We start from the raw sequence: 20421 nt of genomic DNA, 5'->3' as shown, positions 1-20421 counted from the left end.
TTTTTTTTTAAGTTGTGCAATCCAGAAATACCAGAACGCCTTCGAAAATAAGAAATCAGTAGCATACATTTGACATTCTTTATAGATGTATAAAGTTGTGCGCATGCTATTACGCTACAAGAAACTGAAAAATACTTTATATTTCCACAATGAATATTGAAAGTGTTCTTCTTGTTTCTCCTCTGCATACTGGCCACACAGAGCTGAACTAACTTGATGTGTCATAACTGGGGATTCCAACCCCAGTTATGTTTGTGAAATACTTTCTGTTCAGAGAAGTATTTTGTTGTCTTTGGGACCCCAAAAAGAGAATAAAACCGCTGAGCCTGCCTGACGACTGGGCGGTTACACGGTGAAACGACTTCCAAAGGCAATTTATTGACGACGGACTTAACATGCAGCTGTCAGTAAACATCTCAAATGGACATCTTTTTTTCTTGAGTATCCTTGATGCACCCCGGGAAAGAAAATCCAATGACGCGCTAAAGTCCTCGCTGATGGTCTGACTCTTCTTATTTAAACGGCCGCATGCCACAGGAGTGTGACTCCTCGTCTCCTCTCAGCTGTCCTAATTGATTTCAAGGGCTCTCTCACTCTTCTGCCTCAAGTGGCTCAAATATGTGTGCGTGTGAGTGTGTGAGTGTGTGTGTGTGTGTAAGGCCTATAATAACTATAATCACTGTTTGCTGCATGCAGCTTCCCTCCTCACTCTGTTTAACCAGACCGGCAGATAAAAATACACTCGGAGCACAAACTACGCTGAGGAGTGGAAATAAGTTTATGCTTGTGTGTGTTTGCATTTGTTTAACTCTAACCATATTTGTGAGGACTACAATGATTTTTTAAAACTTTTCAGGTTTTCTTTTGTGTGCGTGTTTGAGAGAAATAGAGAAATAGTGTATATCCCACTTGAGACAGGGTGAGAAGAACCAAGGGAAAGAGGCTGTGTGTGTGTGTGTGTTTGTGCGTGTGTGGTGGGCCAGCAGCTTGTTTCATGTGGTTGGTGATAAACTGCTGTGACATTTCCCTTCTCTAAATCTCTTAAAGAAATGGGAAGGAGATGGCTTGGGAAAGGGAAGATAGTCTGAGAAAGTGTGTACACACATGGGATGAAGAAAAGCCTACGTGGTCACACAGAGTAGCCTTTCCCCTTATCTGAAGGTATTACTGTTACTTACCAGACCTCTATATCTCCCTTTCTCTCTCTCTCTCTCTCTCGATCTCTCGCTCTCTCTTTCACACACAGACACACACACACACTCTTCATGCCGAGTTCTGGGATTCCTGGTCACTTACATGCATCCCATGGGAAACGTTTGCATGTAGTTACACACTCCTAGCATTTTTCCCAGGGAAGGCTAATAGCTGCAGACAAAGTATTTCTCAATGCCCATGCTTATATATACAGGCGAGTAATTATTGATAATTAGTCTTGTGAAAATACTTGACTTCCATTACAAATAATCTGACCAATCCCCAAACTACACTTGGGTATTTCAGGTGTATTTTCTACCGCGAGATGATCTTGTGGTACATTCGCACCTCAACGACCTCAGGATTCTAGGAAAATAAAAGAAGTCAATTGGACTTGTTTGGCGCTACTTAAAATCTTAACATTTAGTATCCGAGCTCAATAAAACGCTAACTCCCGACTCTCTGCTGTAATCCGAGGAAACATTTAACCCTTTGTTTATCTTTCAAAAAGGCGTAAACCAACCCAGCGGTCCGGATGCTCTTTAATCCCAGCGGTCGGACCGTCTCGCCGTAATCACGGGCGCAGCTCGCCTCGGCCTCCGTGCGGCATGCGCAACACTTAGCGTAAGATCGTTGGCAGCCTTTTTGCTCGGCCAGATTTCTTCCAGACCGTGGCGAAATTAAGTAATTCCAAACAAATTTAGACGTAGGTGAAAACTTGAGCTCGATATTTAACATTTGGCTGCTGGGACGTTAATGTGGTTTTCACCCGTTGTGCGTAAACAACAAGTGAAGTTAATATCCCCTCAAGTATTTCCTTATTTCCTTTTGTACGCCAAGTGCTCTTGCGTTTGCCACGAGGAAGTGTGACATCATCGTGCGCTTTTTAATGGTAGCTCAGACTCTCTATTATGGTTGAATGAAAGTGTTATTAGACACACTTCCTCCCTCTTCCTCTTCCTCCATCTCGATGACGAATGCTACAGACAGACCAATATAGAAACAATACCTCATCCTAACAATATGCCAGCATCGACTCCCTGCACCATGTGTTTGGCTTTATGTCCCCTGTCTTTATAAACGTCTGTCAATAAATCAGCATGCGGTTGATCCCTCATTTGGACAAATGATCTCTTATAGTTACTCAGAGTTATGTCTTAATTCAGCTTACAACCCCGAGTTTACGAGGGCGGCTTTTTTATCAGGATCGAGGAAATGTAGCGAGACCTGAATAACCGTGTCGGATTAATACTGGTGTGTGTGCTTGCTACCAGAGTGTACTCTTTATGTGTTTGTACGCACATCTGACACCAGGTGTGTGTGTGTGTGTGTGTGTATATGCATCTCCTGTACAATATGTATTTTTGCCTTGACAGTGTGCGGTAGCCTTAGTTAGTTTAGAGTTTCGACTTTATTCTGCAGCTCAACTTTTCTGTAGCATATGTTTCTGTGTGTAAACCGGTTTGAGCATGCTGCACCATTTATCACTTAATATTTCGTGATTTTTGAAAAAAGTATATATGACTCGTTGTTGTGTTGCATGATTGACGTTTTAAAATCATTCCCCCCCCGCCCTTCCAAAATGATGCACGCATGCGTACATCGTAAAGGTATTTTCTTTATGTCCATGTTTGAGTGACTGAGTCTGTTATCTTTCAGCCGTGTGTGTGTGTGTGTGTGTGTGTGTGTGTGTGTGTGTGTGTGCACGTGGAGAGAAAGAGCCGGTATGACAGACTGCTGATTAATGGCTGTAATATAGCTGCATATCTGTCTAAACATTTGAAAGAATATTTAAAGGAAGGGTCACGCCAAAACAATTCAAGTCCACATGGCAGGCCAGATATGGTCTCTTTTGATACAGCTTCTTCAGTCCTCCTTTAATATCGCTCTCACTCGATCCATCTTTCATTCTGGGTCTCTGAGTGTCTCTCTTTCTCTCTTTCTGCATCCTCCTTTCTCTCCTTCCCTGTTGCTTCTTCTCTCTGAGTCTCTTTCTCTATCTCTCTCTTTCTGCATCCTCCTTTCTCTCCTTCCCTGTTGCTTATTCCCTCCTCTGTGTCTCTCTCTCTCTCTCTCCTTTCTGCATCCTCCTTTCTCTCTGTCCCTGTTGCTTCTTCCCTCTTCTCTCCCTCTGTCTCTCACATCAGCCTCCCCCTCTCAGGAGATGTCACTCTTAACATCCTCAGACATAAGATATAAACAAGCATATCTGGAGAGATGTTCTTTCTCCTTTACCCATCTGGAAAACCTTAGATCTCTCCGAAAACATTGACAGCACACTCGAAGGAGGGAAAAGAGAGAGATAGAAAAAAGAAGAAGAGTAATATACACGGCGTTGGGAGCAGCACTGGAAAGACAGACACGAAACGGAGAAGATATCCAGTGAGGGGTGGAAGAGGGATGGGTTGTTAATAGTTTGTTTTGGCTCACTAGATTGGGACATTTGTGAAATGCTGCGCGTCTTAAACTTTTCAAATAGCTTGCTTGGTGCCAGATTAATTAGTTGAGTGCACTGATTCCCTGTTTATACAAGAATTTTTTAAAAGTACAAATGTCTCTCTCGATGTTTGAAATCTCCTTATTTCTTTCTGGCAAGCAGCTGATGTTTTGCGCTGTCCAGAAAAATTAGATTCATCTCGTTTTTGAACCTCTAGGTCAGCCTGGAAAGCTGGCTGTGGATAGATGTTCCCAACTACTAATTTGATATTTAATTTAGGACTTTAAAAAAAGAAGCCTTACCCCAACTATTTAAGGTCATTTCTTTTTACGTTGCCTCATTTGACAGCCTGTCATTGAAAGTTTCTCTCCCTTGTCTTGGCTGTTATTCTTTTGTGGAATTATAAAAGTAACTACAACTGCTGTTCTCTTTCTCCTTCATGTCCCTGTAGTCATCTGGAGGACAATCAGATCAGTGTTGTCGAGAGAGGAGCCTTCCAAGACCTGCGCCTGCTGGAGCGACTGTAAGTACACCACTAACTACATATTGCTCACGGTTCTGCGTAATAGAGAGAGAAAAAAAAAGAAGCTAAACAGCTGATGCACACTGAAGGTAATTTAGGCACGTAAAAACAAACAAACACCGGGCTACAAAAAAGCACAAAAATAAACATCCCAAAATATGCATACATGCACACAACTTTACACACTTGCAAATATTTGACTTGCTACTGCAGATTTTCCATTTCCCCTGAAAAATACACACACCTTTTGACTTGCTGTCAGTTTTGTAGAGCACACACACACACACATTTACACCCAAAGTCACACAGAGAGAGTGTCTGGATGATACCCAAGTCCATCCACTTCACACACAACCTCAGAATCTCTCATAGATATTGCCTTGTTCAGTGTGTCTGTGTGTGTGTGTGTGTGTGTGTGTGTGTGTCCGTCAGCTCACACCAAGGCTCGAGTCAACAGAATCAATGTGTCAGTGCACAACACAACACTTCCCACACACACACACACACCTGCATGTTTATGACTGTGTTGGAGGGATGACAGACAGACAGCTCTCCAGGACAGGGCTCATGATGCCAGAGCAGCACACTGCGTATTGTCAGACGTTAACTCCTAAAATTCTACTTTAATTTTTTTTTTTTTTTTTAAAGGTGTCATTCAGGATATGTAACAAGCATATAGCTGACAGGAACTGGCTGTCTTCACAGCGTTGAGTTCACGTCGCCGGGCTTGGAATGGAGCTGAGAATTTCCTCACTGATATAATAATGTCAGGTTCTGAGCTATTTCAGTACAGCAGGGAGTCGTAGCACTGTCTTCCCACATTGTGCTGCCACATTATCACGATAATAGTAACTTGAAGTGACACTAAACAAACGGCATGGGGGCCAGATAGATTTCAAGACTTTGTCTGCCATGAAGAGGAGAGTTTATAGATGGATGGAAGACGTTCATTCGGTTGAGGTGACGGCACACGTTGAGTGGCAGCAACATGTGTATCTCGTCTCTTAATGGAGATCACACAACCACCAGTGAAAGCGTGAGGTGACGGGCTGCTTTAATGTTAAAATGGCTCTTTAATGCGGTGTGTCAGGAAGGGTCAGAGGTCAGGGGTGAGAGGGTAGGAGGCAACATAGCTGTGTGTTAAAACTCACACGAGATGGCATCCAAGGCAGTGTGCAAGTTGAATGTATTCAGCCAAAGTTAAGTAGAGTATACGGATGACTTTGACCTCATCGAAGGAATACAAACTAAAGTTAATTGTCTTAACCATATTTTAAAAGAACGGTGATGATAACCAGTGTCCTGACTTTTTTTAATTTTGTTCTCTGGGATAGCGAAAGGCTTTTTAAAATGCTTAGTTCACAGGGTCTCTGATGTTATGGCCATCGGGGTGAAAGTTTAGGGGTGAGAGGTCGTGGTGCTGAGTCTGTGTGAAAAACATGGAGCTTAAGTCGTCACCTCCTTTGGGGGAATACATCCACGTATGTCCACACATGAATTATACACTCATGGGTATGGTCAGTTCACCTCACGTGGCCATCAGAACACAGACTCCGTTATGAGGCCGCAATATGTAATTGATGGATATTTTGCAGAAAGAAGGGGCTTTTTTTTAAAGACATTTGAGTTCATATTTTGTTTTCCTGACAAAGATGTATCAAATTTCCGGATTTTTAGATCAACTGGCCCAGTGAGATTACTTCCCTTCAGTCTCCAAACCATTTCTCCTGGACTTTACTGTGATTCTGACTAATAGGGATAATTTTCCAAATTAAAAGACATACAGTGCCCATGGACTTGTGGCCTGGTAACGTTTCAAAGGTTCCCGAGCAGAAGAAACTCGTCATTAGTATTTGAAAACACACAAAGGATTCTTCTCTTCAAAACCATAACTGTTTTATGAGCGAACATCTCAAAATGACTCAGAACTGTAACAGTAGCCGATCGGGCGCTTACACTTTTGTACCAGCAGTTATTTTCTCAGAGCAAGGGTCAATTATTTCAAATGGAGGGTGTAGCTCTTTTTGGGCTGCAGCTCTCTTTCCATTGGTGCACACAGAAGTGAAAGTTGGGGTCTCATTCTCATTATCATAAGGGTTAAAAGGTTGGTGTCTGTGTCTTCTCCAGAACAGATTCTACTCTGTGACCCCCGTGACCCCCCCCATCCTCCTTTTCTTCTCGTCTTCCACTCCACGCCTCGTCTATCAGCCAAATGCTTTGGTAGCTTGATAACACTTTCACTCCCTCTACTCACGCTGTCCTCATTTATCTCTGCTGCAGCCAACCCCACCCTCGTCCTGCACACACACACACACACGTACACACCCACGCGCACACACACAAGCAGACACATCTGTCACCCTCACACACACACGTCTACCTTGTTGGTCAACACCAGTCTCTCACCCTCTCCATCTTCCTCAGCCTCTCATTCCTTTGTAAATAATTGCCATGTGTTCATTTTATGTTCAACATACTCGAGCACAGAATGGTATTTCACATGCAAACACATATCAAAGAAGAAAACAGAAATGTCCCAAAAAAGTTTCTTGGAACCAAAAACTATTCAACTCCAGAACCCTGCACCCAGAGGGTCTTAATCAAGACTTGTTATTAACTTGTTTTTGTCCTAATAATTAACTGCTTATCCATCTGGTAATTAATGAAAGCCAGCCCATCCTACTGGTGCTTTTAGATTTTTTGTCGTGTTCATAAAAAGATAAATTCTCATGGGTCGTTGGGTGTGGGTCACTCAACCTACATGGATACCCGTGTAGGTTGAGTGAGCCGCACCCAATGAGTGGATGAGTTTATGCACAGGACCGGTACGCTCTTCTGATTGGCCGTTACTGTTAGTCTAAAAGCTTATTTAAGAACCACGTGATCTTTAGTGATGCCGAAGGTCCTCCGACCGATACATTACGTTACATTTTTTGTCGCTTTTCTTTTTCATTCGCCCGTTGCTCATAAATACATAGTTTTTGCATCTAAAAAGCAACTTTTAGTTATGGTTTTGTTGTTTGTTGTAAATGTGCAGCCATCTTTTACCAAGATGTGGGACAGTTTATCTTGGCTGCAAACATCTGACACTACTTATTAGAAAGCTTGGATTGAAGAGTGCAAAACCTCTCAGACTTGTGTGTCCGGACCAATGCTTGAGGAGTAATGCAAGAAGTGGTAATTAAATAGGAATTCTTTGGCAAAGCTCCTGCATTTTGTGCATTTTGACGATATGATCAAGCCTATTTTTGCTATATGATAACAGTCTGCACGTGTTTCATCTCTCCATAAAATTTATTTTACACAGCTTTCAACGAAGTGCAGATGACTGGAAGACGCCGGGAACCTAAACTTGTTCCTCCTTTCACTCCCAGGTCAAAAGCTCATGCGGGGATAATAGCGATAACTGGCTTTAGAGAGCTTACAGGACGATAACCTGCAACTGACACACACACACACACACGCACACACATACACACAAAACACAGCATGATAACCTGTAAGTCACGATCACAGGAAACCAGACAGACTTTCCCATGAGTTTGACCTTTGAACTGTGAGCTCGCTGACCTTCAATGTGATCCCGTCGCCTGGTTGGTGATAGTTCAGTCAACACAAAAGCAGCGATCTGAGTGATTTATGAGCGCCTGCTTTTTCACCATTTTCTGTTCAAGTTCTGTGAGTTTTACAAAGTGAAACCATTTAATTGAGCTCTTTCCTTTCTCTTTCTCCCTCTTCTTCTCTCCACAGTCGCCTGAACAGAAACAAACTCCAGTTCCTCCCGGAGCTTCTCTTCCAGTCCAACCCCAAACTAGGACGCCTGTGAGTACACCTTTTTCTTGTTTTTCCATCCCACTTTCCTCAAATCTCCCATCTCTCCTTCTATCACTCCCTCTCTCCGCTCTTTTTTGCCTTCTTTTGATGTGTTACGTGATCCATTTGAAAACACCGCCACGGTGCAATGTCGGAACTTTTATCTGGGGTTGAGGGTTCAAGTCTCGCGCCAGGTGTCACAGTGCCGCTCTGTGCTCCTGCGGAGAGGTGAAAAGGAGCGTGTGCGTGTGTGTATGTGTGTGTGTGTGATTGTGTGCACGCGCGATTTTTAAGAGGTGAAAGTGTGCCTGGAGCGAATGTTTTGCTTGGACCTGTGAGGAATTTTTATTCAGTAATATGGAGTTTTCCCAGAGCATTCAGAGTGTAAGAGCAGGTCACACTGATGCAGAGAAGCCTCCCACTTCCCCTCCTCTCTTTTTCATCTCACATTCCCAGATTTGAGTGTTTCAGTCCCATCGGTGCATCCACCCTGTCTCCTGTTCTTCCCCGTATGCCCTCTCTGTCTGCACTCGGGCTTTACACTCAGGTTTTCTATTGGTCTTATCCTCAGAGAGTCTTCTCTGTCAGCTTAGGTTGAAGGTTCACACACCTTTCTAAACCTTTTGGCTGTTTATGGGGGCTTTATTGGGCTGCCTTCACATAAAGTGAGAGGTAGACAATGTCTGTGTGTGTGTTGGCCTCTCTTTTGCAATCAAGACTTTTATTTTGAAACGCACTAAAGTAACAATTCTTTTTTTTTTTTTTATGATAATATTTGCGGTTTATGGTTATGACAATAAATTGTAGTTTCCGCGGACCTTTCCTCAAGCCGATCTCTTGCGTTGGCAGAAAAAGCCACAGAAAGATGAAATCTTCTCAGTAGGGGACACACTGTGAAACCTATATTTAATCGCGTGTTTCGAACATTGTGGTGATGAGCGTGATGTATTGCTGAACACAGCAAAGTGGACCGTTATGGCTGGAAGGAAATCGTCATTTACGTCCACTGTGGCTTCCGGGACACACACACAGCGAGGGATGCAAACGCACTCAATCGCGCGTTCCCCATCACACACTCTCTCTGAGTTTACTTCCTGTTTCCCACCCTTTCTCTTGATCGGCATGAGTGACAGTCTCATTCCCTCCACCGCCTGGATTACTCTTCTATAAAACCCGTAATTGTTCTCGATAGCTCTTATTTATCGCCGGTCCAATATGGATCCCCGGAGATCTCAGACAACTCTGTACGAGAGTGGAAAGGGTGAACGTGTTCCAAACTTAACATTATAAATCTCATGTTCTTTATATCCCTACTTTGCCATCAGCACAATCTAAATTACAGTGTCTGGAGTTTCCTCTTGCTCTTTATTTATTTTTTCTCTTCTTTTCCACTTTTCTCATCTTCCTCGTACATTTTTTTTTTTCGGTGCTCTTATCCCATCCGCGCCGTGTTTTTCTCCGAATTAGGGAAGCGGCGCTAGTGTCAATAGCAAGGTATGTAGACGAGCGAGCCTGTCAGAGAGAAAGACAGAGGAGGGAGAAACAGGAGGTAGAATGACAGCCGAGTGAGAGCAAAAGTTAGAGGCACTGAAAGAGAGAATAACAGCAGGAGGGGAAGAAGGAGGAGACGGGGAGGTTTGCTGGTGGGTTTCTGGTTTGGGTTCGTAACCTTCCTCTCTGTCAGCCTCGGTTAGATATTAAATGATGGCAGTGTGATAGGAATTACCTCTTAACCCCCTTATTAAAGCCCTGTGGTCTGAGGTTTGGAGACTGGGGGAGAGGGAAGGAGCTGGACTAGCATCAAGGGAAAATAGGCACGGGTTGGAGGTTTGGCTCTTGAGGTAGGTGGGAGGTAAGGGCAAGAGTTATCAGGCTGGATTATAGTCTTCCAGGAGTCTTGGACCCTGCGGAGATGATTCGTAGTAAGAGGTTGGCTTTGTTTCTTGTTGGAATACGCTCTGATTGAGCGCTACGTGCTGATGGCGAGTGCCTGACGAAGACAGATGAATGATGGGTATTGGGGGGAGGTCATGTGAAGGAGGGAGATGGATGGATGAAAGGTTGCTGGTGGAGGATGAAGGGAGCGGGTCGATGGATGGAGGGGGTTGGAGTCCTGGTGACCCCACTAGGTGCTCAGTAGGGGAGAAGTGGGGGGGTGGAGGGAGCAAACAAAGATAGGGATGGTGAGATGGATGGATCGCGGACTGGAGTCTGTGGGTTTCAGTGTGTGCAGTCTGTGGTTGTTTTCCCCCCACAGTTTGCAGAGACTGTGGTCTCACAGCACATGCACCCAGAGACACACACACACACACACACACACACACACACACACACACACACACACACACACACACACACACACACACACACACACACACACACACACACACACACACACACACACACACACACACACACACACACACACACACACACACACACACACACACACACACACAGCTCTGCGTAGAACACATTTACTAGAAAGGCAATGACTTTTTTGGTTTGAAAAGCAACAATCACGATGGCTCGGATGGAAAAATGCGAGGCTTTGGGTTCGAGGGCTTTCGTGCATCAGTGCCCATGTGAGTGTGTCGGGGAGGTTTACTTTGCTAAGTGACGTGATGGCTGTTAGTCTCCTGTCTAATAACACTGACCCAGACTGAGCCTCATCCTGTTATCTTCACTTTCTGCTCCGGTAGTTTGCGTGTGTTTGCGCACGTTTTATTGCGAGCACCCCTGTGAAATGTGTGTGTGTGTGTGTGTGTGTGTGTGAGTGTTGCGTGCAGGGCCCCAAAATGCACAGTCTGTGCATGCGTGCCAGCGCTGGTCATTCTTCATCATTCTCCCCCATTAAAGCAGCTCAGGTTGCAGTTGATTGGTTTGCATGAGAGAACGGGGTGGGGGGGGGGGGGGGGGGGGCGATGAAGAAGAAAAATGAGTCACGTCAGACAGAGAGAGATAATTCCCCTTTTTCTTCACCACTAGGAGGGCTTCAGATGCTGCCTATTACAGAACACAGGAGGTGATTTTTTTTATTGTGTTTCAACATTTATGGACACTGAAATAAATGCATTGTCTGGCTATGAAGATGAAGACCCTTGTGTATTTTACGCAACATTATTTTGAACAAGAACGCAGAGATATAAAGTGTGTCCTTAAAACACTTCACCGTTTAAAGCCAAGCTGGGCAACTTGTAAAGACCAAATAATACAATCTTTGTCTTTGCAAATGAGAAGTTCAATTCATAAACAATGCCCTGCTCTATTTAACTCGACTCGCTCTTTTTTGTTTTTCCGTTTACAAAAGTTGTGGATAACACATGGTGCTTTTTTTTTTGACACCACCCAAGGTTCCAAGCAAATGCTGTATTTTAAATAGAAATAAAAAAAATCAAACGTTAATAATGAAGAAAACTGACAAAAGAAACTGTTGCTAAATCAGATGTTAGTTTGCTCAGATGCTCTACTGTAGTAAAGCTTGTATACTCTTTAACTCTGCTGCGTATTGTTCTAACTGCAGCCTATAAAATGCATCACAGCAGGAATACCAGCAGCCAAACTTTTAGCCTAAAAGGTTTTTTTTGGAGGTTTAATGGAAAGAGGAGTAAAAAAAGGGAAGGATGGAAATATAGCAGAAGGGAAATGGCCGGCAATAGTCAACAAATCATGACCTGGAAGGTCGCCAGTCTAAACCCTTGCACTGGCGAGTGGACGGTAATGAGACATGCTCTCCTGCACCATTAGGTTACCCTTGAGCAAGGCACTTAACCTCCAGATGTGAAAATGTGGACCTTCCTCAGTTACTGTAAATACAACTGTGCCGGTTGAGTCGGGGGTTAAAAGAAGCTGGACGGAGAGAGAGAGAGAGAGAGAGAGGAATGAGGGAGGGAGGGAAGGAAGGCTGCAGGGAGCGAGGGGTCATTTGAGATGTCTTTTCCTCCTAATTAAGGTAATGGAGAAAGACGAGGAGGTTGCCTTTAATCTTGGCTAATTGTCCATTTAGAGGCGACTGCGATAGTTTACCTGCTGGAATGTTACGGTTAATATTACAGGAAGTGGGCGGACTCTGTGCGTCCAGTGATTGGCTGCGACAGATGGGGCCTCAGCACCGATTGGTGGGAATGGTCTGGAGGGGTGAGGGGTGAGGGGTGAACGTGAACTGCCTGAATTCGTGTGTGTCTTCTCTTTTTCATCACGGGCTGGTTCACTCGTTTACTTTCTTTCCCTTTTTCGCCCCTTCTTTCCTGCATGAGCTCTCTTTCTGTCGCACACAAACCGAACAAACGGATCCGTTGTTTGTCAGCAATTGAAAGATTGTTTTCTTGTCACTAGGCTCCGGGCCCTTTGTTTGGTTTTCACGCCACTGGATGCTGGCGAGAAACAAATAAGTCTCAAGCACACACACACACACACACACACACACACACACACACACACACACACACACACACACACACACACACACACACACACACACACACACACACACACACACACACACACACAGAAGCACACACACACACAGACACACAGAAGCACACACACACACACACATGCACACACACTCACACACACACACACACACACACAGAAGCACTTGGAAGCACACACAAGTACATCTCTCTCTCTCTCTCTCTCTCTCTCTCTCTCTCTCTCTCTCTCTCTCTCTCTCTCTCTCTCTCATGCTACCTCTCCCGCTGATTCAACACCACAGGATCTGGATGCAACAATGTTTGTGTGAGTGCGTGTGTTGGTGCATAGCAGACTTAAAACCAAACCACACACCCACGACAGAACTTCTTAAAATTAAACATGACTCAGAAGTACAAACCAAGGTATACAGCTGCACCACAAGACTATTAGGACCTGACAAGCAGCTGCGCCACAGAGCCTATCAGTACTATGTGATTTTAGTTTATTAATCTTACTTGGATTTAAATCTTAAACATCATAATTGCTTTCTAACACAAAGGAAAACATGCCTATAGGTTATAATGGCAGTAGGTGTTCTGGAATGGAGCTGCACCAGGTGGCCCATAGGCTCCACGATGGAGCTGCACCATAGGACACATACTGAAATTCACTGGTATTCGGAGGAAGGTAAGATACTGACCAGAGCTGCTCTAAATTAAGACTGCTCTTAGCGGCTTGTGTGTGCGTGTGTTTGACTGTCTGTCTGTATATTTGTGTGTGTGTGTGTTTGTGTGTGTGCGTGTTTCCACAGCCCAAACGGCAGTGTGATTTTGTCCCAAGACACATTTAGATAAATACACGCTGCAGAGATACCAAAAACCAAGAAAGAGAGAGAGAGACAGAGAGAGCGTGAGAGACAGCGGGAAAGAGAGAGAGAGAGAGAGAAAGAGAGAGAGACAATGAATGATAATTTGAGAGATCCGGAAAATCACGGAATTCAAAAGTTTCGTACATTCCTTCATGTGTGTGTGTTTTTGGATACGGATTTCTCCAACGATTTCTAAACAAGAATCCGTGCTCCAATAATGAGCGTTGGGGGATTAAAGAAACCCGATTTCCGCAGTAATATTTATCCTGGAGAAGGTTGATTTCTTGGCCATTTAGACACATAAGTGGATATGTGCACGCAGAGGAAATAGACTTCAGACAGGGACATGATCACCGTGACAGCAGCCCATCAGAAAACAAGAAAGTATTACACGTTGTGCTCTTTAGCGTGTGTGTCGCCCTTCCTCTTGCCCCACAAACACTCTTCTCGCTTCACTCGCATTCTTCTTTTCAACAGCGGGAATGAAGTTGTTTCTATAAATTCAACAACCTGCTGTAACAATGACTTTCTTTTGTCTTGAACGCTGGCCGGCGGCTGTTTAGTTTTGTGCGTGCGTCCACGTTTTTGTATTTCTACTGTTTCAGTCTCACACAATCCGTCCTTAACACTTTACAAAGTGTATGAATACGAATGCAATAAGTTACATTTGGCTCTTGTCTGTGAAAGCAGTTAAGAGGCCAAAAGTTATGAAGTTTGTGTGTAGGCCTATATGTGCCTTCTTATGTGGATGTGTGAAGTTATTAAAGCCAGGCGGTCACCAAGCAGGCGGTCTTAAAGTTCACAGCAGCAACACCTTTTCCCTTTCAGCCGCCCACTTTAGCAGCTAGCGAGCTAGCGAGCTGCAGGGCCAGAACCTATGAAATGTTCGTGGGAGGCTGGGGGCTTGTAGATTTGTTTTATTTATTTTTTTGCAATGGCAAAGAATTTGTATGTGCTCATACTGAAATAGCACAGAGGCTGCATGTGGTTGTAATTGTACCTCGCAAATAAAGAGTTGGATCGGGAAGTCCCGGAGCCAGTCGTACATATAGTGAACACTTTCCCCGTGACCCGTTTACTCTAGTTTAGGCACAAACTGTACATCCACATGTGTGCGTCCATTTGTGTGTCTGTGTGTGCTTACTGTATATGCTTGATTGGGGTTGGATGGCTTAACGTGCGCAATTAGGGCTTTTATTGAATATGAATACACAGCATGTGTGTACATCCTGATGCATTTCTAAATGTGTATACATAGTTTATTAATTTGCGTCTCTGCCCGCGTCTGCATGTTTGCTTATATGTTTGTGTACGTTGTGCATTTGTTTGTACATGTCTACTTATATTCATGTCTCCGGCGTTGCGTGTGTGTGTGTGTGTGTGTCTGTACATATATTTAAGAGAGGCAAACTTGATACCGGGCCAAACGCACTCACACTGTTTGTTTAATCACAATTTAGGTTTACATGAGAACGCTAATCAAAAACAGACTTGGCTCCCTGGAAAGCTGGAGGAGGAGGAGGAGGATGGAGAAGAGATCTGAGGGAGAGGAGGAAATGGATGGGCAAGAATGAGGGGAATAGGAAATAAAACAACAAAACTCTTACACAGGTGAGCACAAGACATGAAGGAAGAGGAAAAGTCGGAATAAAAGGAAAACTCGGCTATGAGAGTAGATACTCTCTGAGTAGCAGCTTTAAGAGAATAGAAGCTTTTCTTGATTGTTGACCTCTTTTTTTTCCTCCTTACAGACCGGACTAATGGTCTGGCTCTGATTTTAGATGCCTTATTTTCCCTAAAGGACATTTAAAAAAACCTGGCAACTGGTGTGTGTGCGTGTGTGTGCGTGTGTGTGTGTGTGTGTGTGTGTGTGTGTGTGTGTGTTGACAGGGTGGGTTTCAGTAGTAAAAGCACAATGGAGTCGTATACACACTGCACTCCATCACTGGCAAAAGACAAACCACTAAACAAATGTAATGTCCCCCATAATTACATTCATGTGTGTAGATGATAAAAAAGAGCGATTCTTTCCTCAACAAAGTTTTCGGGTCCGTCGCACTTTTTATGGTGAAACTCCAGACTGCTTGTTTCAAACTATTACTTCACAGTTTCCTGAGAAGCACAGTGGATTAGTGAGTAGAAAGAAATACTTGCAATGCAAAGGTCAATAAGGTTGTTTTTTTTTTGTTACATTTTTTTTGTATGTGTTGTGATGTTAACTGGAGTTGTCAAGATTACTTTGGTTTAATTTCATGTTGTTAATCGCGTTGTAAGAAAGTGGTAGCGATCTGATTTCCAAAATAAATCTCTTAAAGTGTTACAGCACCTGAAACCGAACCTACAGTGTTCCTGCTGCTGTAGAGTTACGGTGATGTCACGTCAGGGGTTCTGTCTTCAGGCTCCTCGTGAATTCTGGGAAACAATCTTTCTCGGTTATTTACTGTGAGGTGACATGTGGGCCCGCAGTCGGTATAAATCGAAGCTCAAGCTCAGAGTGGGGTCATAAAAGTGCTGAAATCTCTCTGTGTCTGTATGTGTGTTTTCCGCAACAAGTACCATATTTTACAGGTCTCCCACATAGCCCGGTATTCATTAATGCAGCAGTGCACTCATGGGGGAGTCCTGGGAAACTACAAAACTCACCAGCTTGTCCCAACACATTAACAAGTACTCTCAGGAATTACATCTATATGAGACGATTGTCTACCTGACAACTTCCGGGGGAGATGAGACGATTTTGGGTCTTCCAATAAACGTAATGCAAAAAAAATTGTTTGCGTCGGATATTAGTATGTTTTTTTTAAACGGTCTTTTAGCATAATCTCAGGTTTTGCAGAGTCATCTAATACTAACGTTCTCATCGGCCGATATGGTTGACTGAAGACTGAAATCAGGGATAACAGACAGGCACAAAAAAATGTATTTGCAATCAGCTTCTTTTGCAGCAATCAACTGTGATCGTACCGCAGAAGCTTTGGATTTCATCTGTGCAGAGGTTAAGTAGAAATTGGGTGTTTTTATTGCAAGATATTGCCTCATAAATCGATATGTGCGACTTCAAATTCATCATCTTGTGACATTGTTAGCTTTAATTGAAGTAGTCTTTTACATTTGATCAAACAACAGTATTAGCCTCACGTGTCCAAGAGACCTTGGGGCAATGTGATACGCAGGGTTTTTCCCCCACGGGCAGCTTCCTCCGGCAAATATTGTCCCGCCTCCAATTCTTGATAAAACTCTTGACGAGCGTCTTCATGGAAAACACTCTTCTCTAACAAGCGCTGCACATGGTTTCCGATTTTTGGCATTTTTGTGGTGGCGCTGTATCGTAATCAACGGAGTGAAGCGAGACAGGCGGCGCTGCCAAAGAGGCAGAAAAGAGCCGTCTGCTTTTGGCTGGACGGCCGCCGTAAAAACGCAAAAGTCTGTCACTGACTGACTGGAGGAGGGATACAAATGACACCGTCGGTCAATGCACTTTCATGTGCCACAGGGCTTCTGCTAGTAATGTCTTTGGCACCACAGCAAAAGAAAACATCACACATACGGAGCATGGAAAGCCGATTAGGTCATTATTAGTCTGCTATCGCCTGCTGTTCCGGTTTTTTTTAATATAGTTTTATATCGCCAGCTGGGTTTTTGAACATGTGTGTCTGAACGTTGTTTTGCACCGTGACTATACAACGGCAGTGTTTGTCTGTCAAGAAATCTCACACACATTACACTCCTATTGCATTTGGAGATTACCTTTCTGCAGGGTTTAGTGAATGAAAGTCAACGGAAGTGTTGCAATTCATGTGTGTTTGTGTGAGAGAGACTTTGTGGGAGGTCGACATAGCCATTGCATTCACTCTTGACCATTATTATGGCTACCGACGACTACACGGGTGGAACTGGCTAATGTCTCACACACACAGACACACACACACACACACACACAGAAACACATACATACACATGGGCAGACCCATGTTGGTATCTACAGAGTCATACTTTCTGTGTTTGGGCCTACAAGTGAATGTGTGTGTGTGTGTGTCAGATGTTAGACTTGTGATTTATGCTGTTTAAGAAAAGTCTGATTGTAACAAATGAACTCAAACTGTTGTTATTGCTCTGGTGTCACACATGAGCACACACACACACACACACACACACACACAGAATGACCCACAGACAGTGTCTGTATCTAACTGTCGCACACACACAGTAACAGAAACACTGCAGATATACATATCTAGGCTCCGTGGAGAGACAGAAACAAACACAAGCCAGTTCTGTCGCCCTCTCCTTGTCTCCTCATCTGTCTCGCTGCCATACCAACACCTTCACCGCCCATTTAAGACTTTAGCACAACATATTTCCTGACAGACTGGAAAACTAGGCAGGACTTTCTGGCACAGTGCCAAACTGGTTCAAATTACCACTACGACTACTTTGTCTCGATAGATAAAACAATGACATTTAGAGATCCCCAAGGCTCCGTTATTGGGTCTCTTTAACGTCTTCATGCTCAGATTATAGGGCTCAGATGATAGAAAAACAACAAAATGTCAAACCATAATAATGCAGATGACCCACAGAAGAATGATATCGCCATATTGGTCCCATACAAGCACTGACTAATCAATCACTAAAGCCCTGGAGGTTTAGGGGCAAAGCAGCAGCATTTCTGCTGCTACGTTATGAACCGTCCAGACCTCCCAGGTGGTCTGGGACAGGTCTGACGTCCCCAGAGTCACAACTAAACACGCAGAAGCAGCTTTCAGTTTTCATGCACCACATATGTATCTGGAACAAACTCAAAGTTCTTTTACAGGTCTAAAGGCTGATCAGTGTTTTTTTTTTCTATTTCAGCTTTTTTTTTTTATTATCCATTTGATTTCACAATTTGAAAATCTTTTAAATGTCTTTTTACATTCTGTAAAGTGCTTTAAATTGCCTTGCTTTAGCTAAGAATGAAATCGACCTGCCCTGCGTAAGGTGAAACACCTTTTATTATAGTTTCTATTGAGAATAAAATCCTGCACAGAAGTGACCTGAAATACACATTATTTTGGAAATAAACAACGTCTAAACGTCAGTGTCATGCAGTGGTCTGCATAGAGTGGCTGAATCAAAGTATGTCTGTTTGTTATTACAGCGCTATGATATAACATTCTGGTTATGAAGGCCTCACTCTGGAAGCTTTTATGTACCACTGCATGAGTCAACAGCAAAAATAACTAACATAAGCTGCTTCATGCAACGTTTAAACATTGCCAAATCACGGCCATATCGAGGCTGAAACATTATAATAAACACTGCAAACCAAAAAAAAAGCCAACCACCAAGAAGATTGGCAGCTTCAACAAGGTCTCGAAACTTTGTGGGCCACCTTGTCGATTTGGCTGGAAATCTCCTGGATTGCTTCACAGGACACATCTAGAGTGGGTCGCTGCTGCTCTTCCAACACAAATGGAGCTACGTTAGAGTGTCAGATGGCAGCGGAACATTATAGATTAATGAATCACCTCCAACATTGTTTTTTTTTTTTAAGAGAGAGCCTTTGACTGAAGTGCCAAAGATCTTCTCTTTTGATCTATGCACTGGGGTTAATGGAAAATGTGGCCTTATATTTTTAGAAATATTTCCATTAACAATATCACAGCCCAGACCACCAATCATCTTGATTTTCATGGTAACAAAGCAATCACAGTGAATATGACAACCACACGCGTCAATACATTGATATCTAGGGTACACATTGAAGCGTTGGCCTCATTGAGTAATGCAGATGTAGCAGCATTAAATATATTATTTACCAATCAATGCAATTTAGACGACGAACTTGACCATCATCATCTAAACATCAAATAATATATTATTTATATAGAATGGAGCTCCAGACTTGAGTCTAAGCCGAGGAGAACTGTAGCGAAGCTCGTGGTGAAGCAATTTGTGTTTTTGTTTTTTTCCTTTTAAATCGTCACCCATTTGTTCATTGTTCATAGTGATTGTAACAAAGAATAACATGTATTTTGAGAGGTCCTGACAGGGTTACATTCAGTAGTGGTATAGTGGTAATGATGGTTGTCATGAAATACACACAGAGAATGTCGGTTGGCCTTTAAATCACTTTAAAGGCCAACGGATTCCCACGATATACAACCAAAGGGAGGACATCAAAACACCAATATTTATTATAAAGACAATCTAAACCTGCTTCACATTCATTCTCATTCTCTTGAAGAATTGAATGTGGATATTGTGAAAAAAAGAGAGACTGAACAAAAAGAATGGAAATATGATGGATGACACAGAGGTTCGGATTTACGGTACTCAGAATGTGTGATAGAGAGGCAGACAGGGAGAGGAGAAGGAAGAGAGATGAAATAACTCGGCAGAGCGAGAGAGAGCGAGAGAGAGCGAGAGAGAGCGAGCGAGAGAGAGAGAGAGAGAGAGTCCGCCACATGAATGGGGTGAGAGGAGATTTAACCAGGCCTCCTCTAAATACAGAGCACCGCAAAGCCACTTTAAAACCTGTAGAGATATTTATACATCACACACACACACCCACACGCACACACACACACACGCACACACACACACACTTGAAGACACACTGACAGTATGTGCAGTTTCTCTGTTTGTTTCTCTTTCTCTCTCTCTCCGTCTCTAAAAGAGAAACAAGTCAAACAAGACTTTACTGATGGCGTCATGTAACAGTGGGGGCTCCACCTGTTAAGCTCTGACCCAAAGCTTTGAACTTTGAACTTTGAACTAACAAAAGACACATTTGTGTAATGCACAACTCTTGTCTACGAATGTCACATTTTAATCCAAAATCGTATCAATTATCTTGCATATAAAGTGATGTTTACAGCTCAATCTGTACCTGCCCAAATAAAGGCATACTGCAACGGGGGAAAAAAAGGCCCATTTTGTTAGGACAACGAATGCAAAGATAACCGCCTGGGAGTTATTTTAAGGTTGAGAAAGATAATTAGAGATCCTAAAAAGCCATGACAGTTTGTGTATGGTGCTCAAATCAAGTTACAAACACGAGGGTTTATCTTGTTTGGGTTGAGAATTCTCGGACGTCACTGTGTGTGTGTGTGTGTGTGTGTGTGTGTGTGTGAGAGAGAGCCGTTGTGTTTGTGCTTGTGTGAACTAAACAAGTGAAGCAGGAAT

The 20421-nt window shown here is 43.3% G+C and overlaps 1 protein-coding gene across 1 annotated transcript in view; it reads left to right on the top strand.

Moving 5' to 3' along the window:
• slit3 (slit homolog 3 (Drosophila)) overlaps positions 1 to 20421 on the top strand; it is a 220022-nt gene that overhangs the window by 15577 nt on the left and 184024 nt on the right. The window contains 2 exon segments of the mRNA XM_034543991.1: positions 4083 to 4154; positions 7905 to 7976. Coding sequence (XP_034399882.1) covers positions 4083 to 4154; positions 7905 to 7976 — 144 coding nt within the window.

Source organism: Cyclopterus lumpus, chromosome 10, assembly GCF_009769545.1.
Source record: "Cyclopterus lumpus isolate fCycLum1 chromosome 10, fCycLum1.pri, whole genome shotgun sequence".
Lineage (NCBI taxonomy): Eukaryota > Metazoa > Chordata > Actinopteri > Perciformes > Cyclopteridae > Cyclopterus > Cyclopterus lumpus.
The sequence above is the reverse complement of the archived record's forward strand: the minus strand, read 5'-3'. Positions and strand labels throughout refer to the sequence as shown.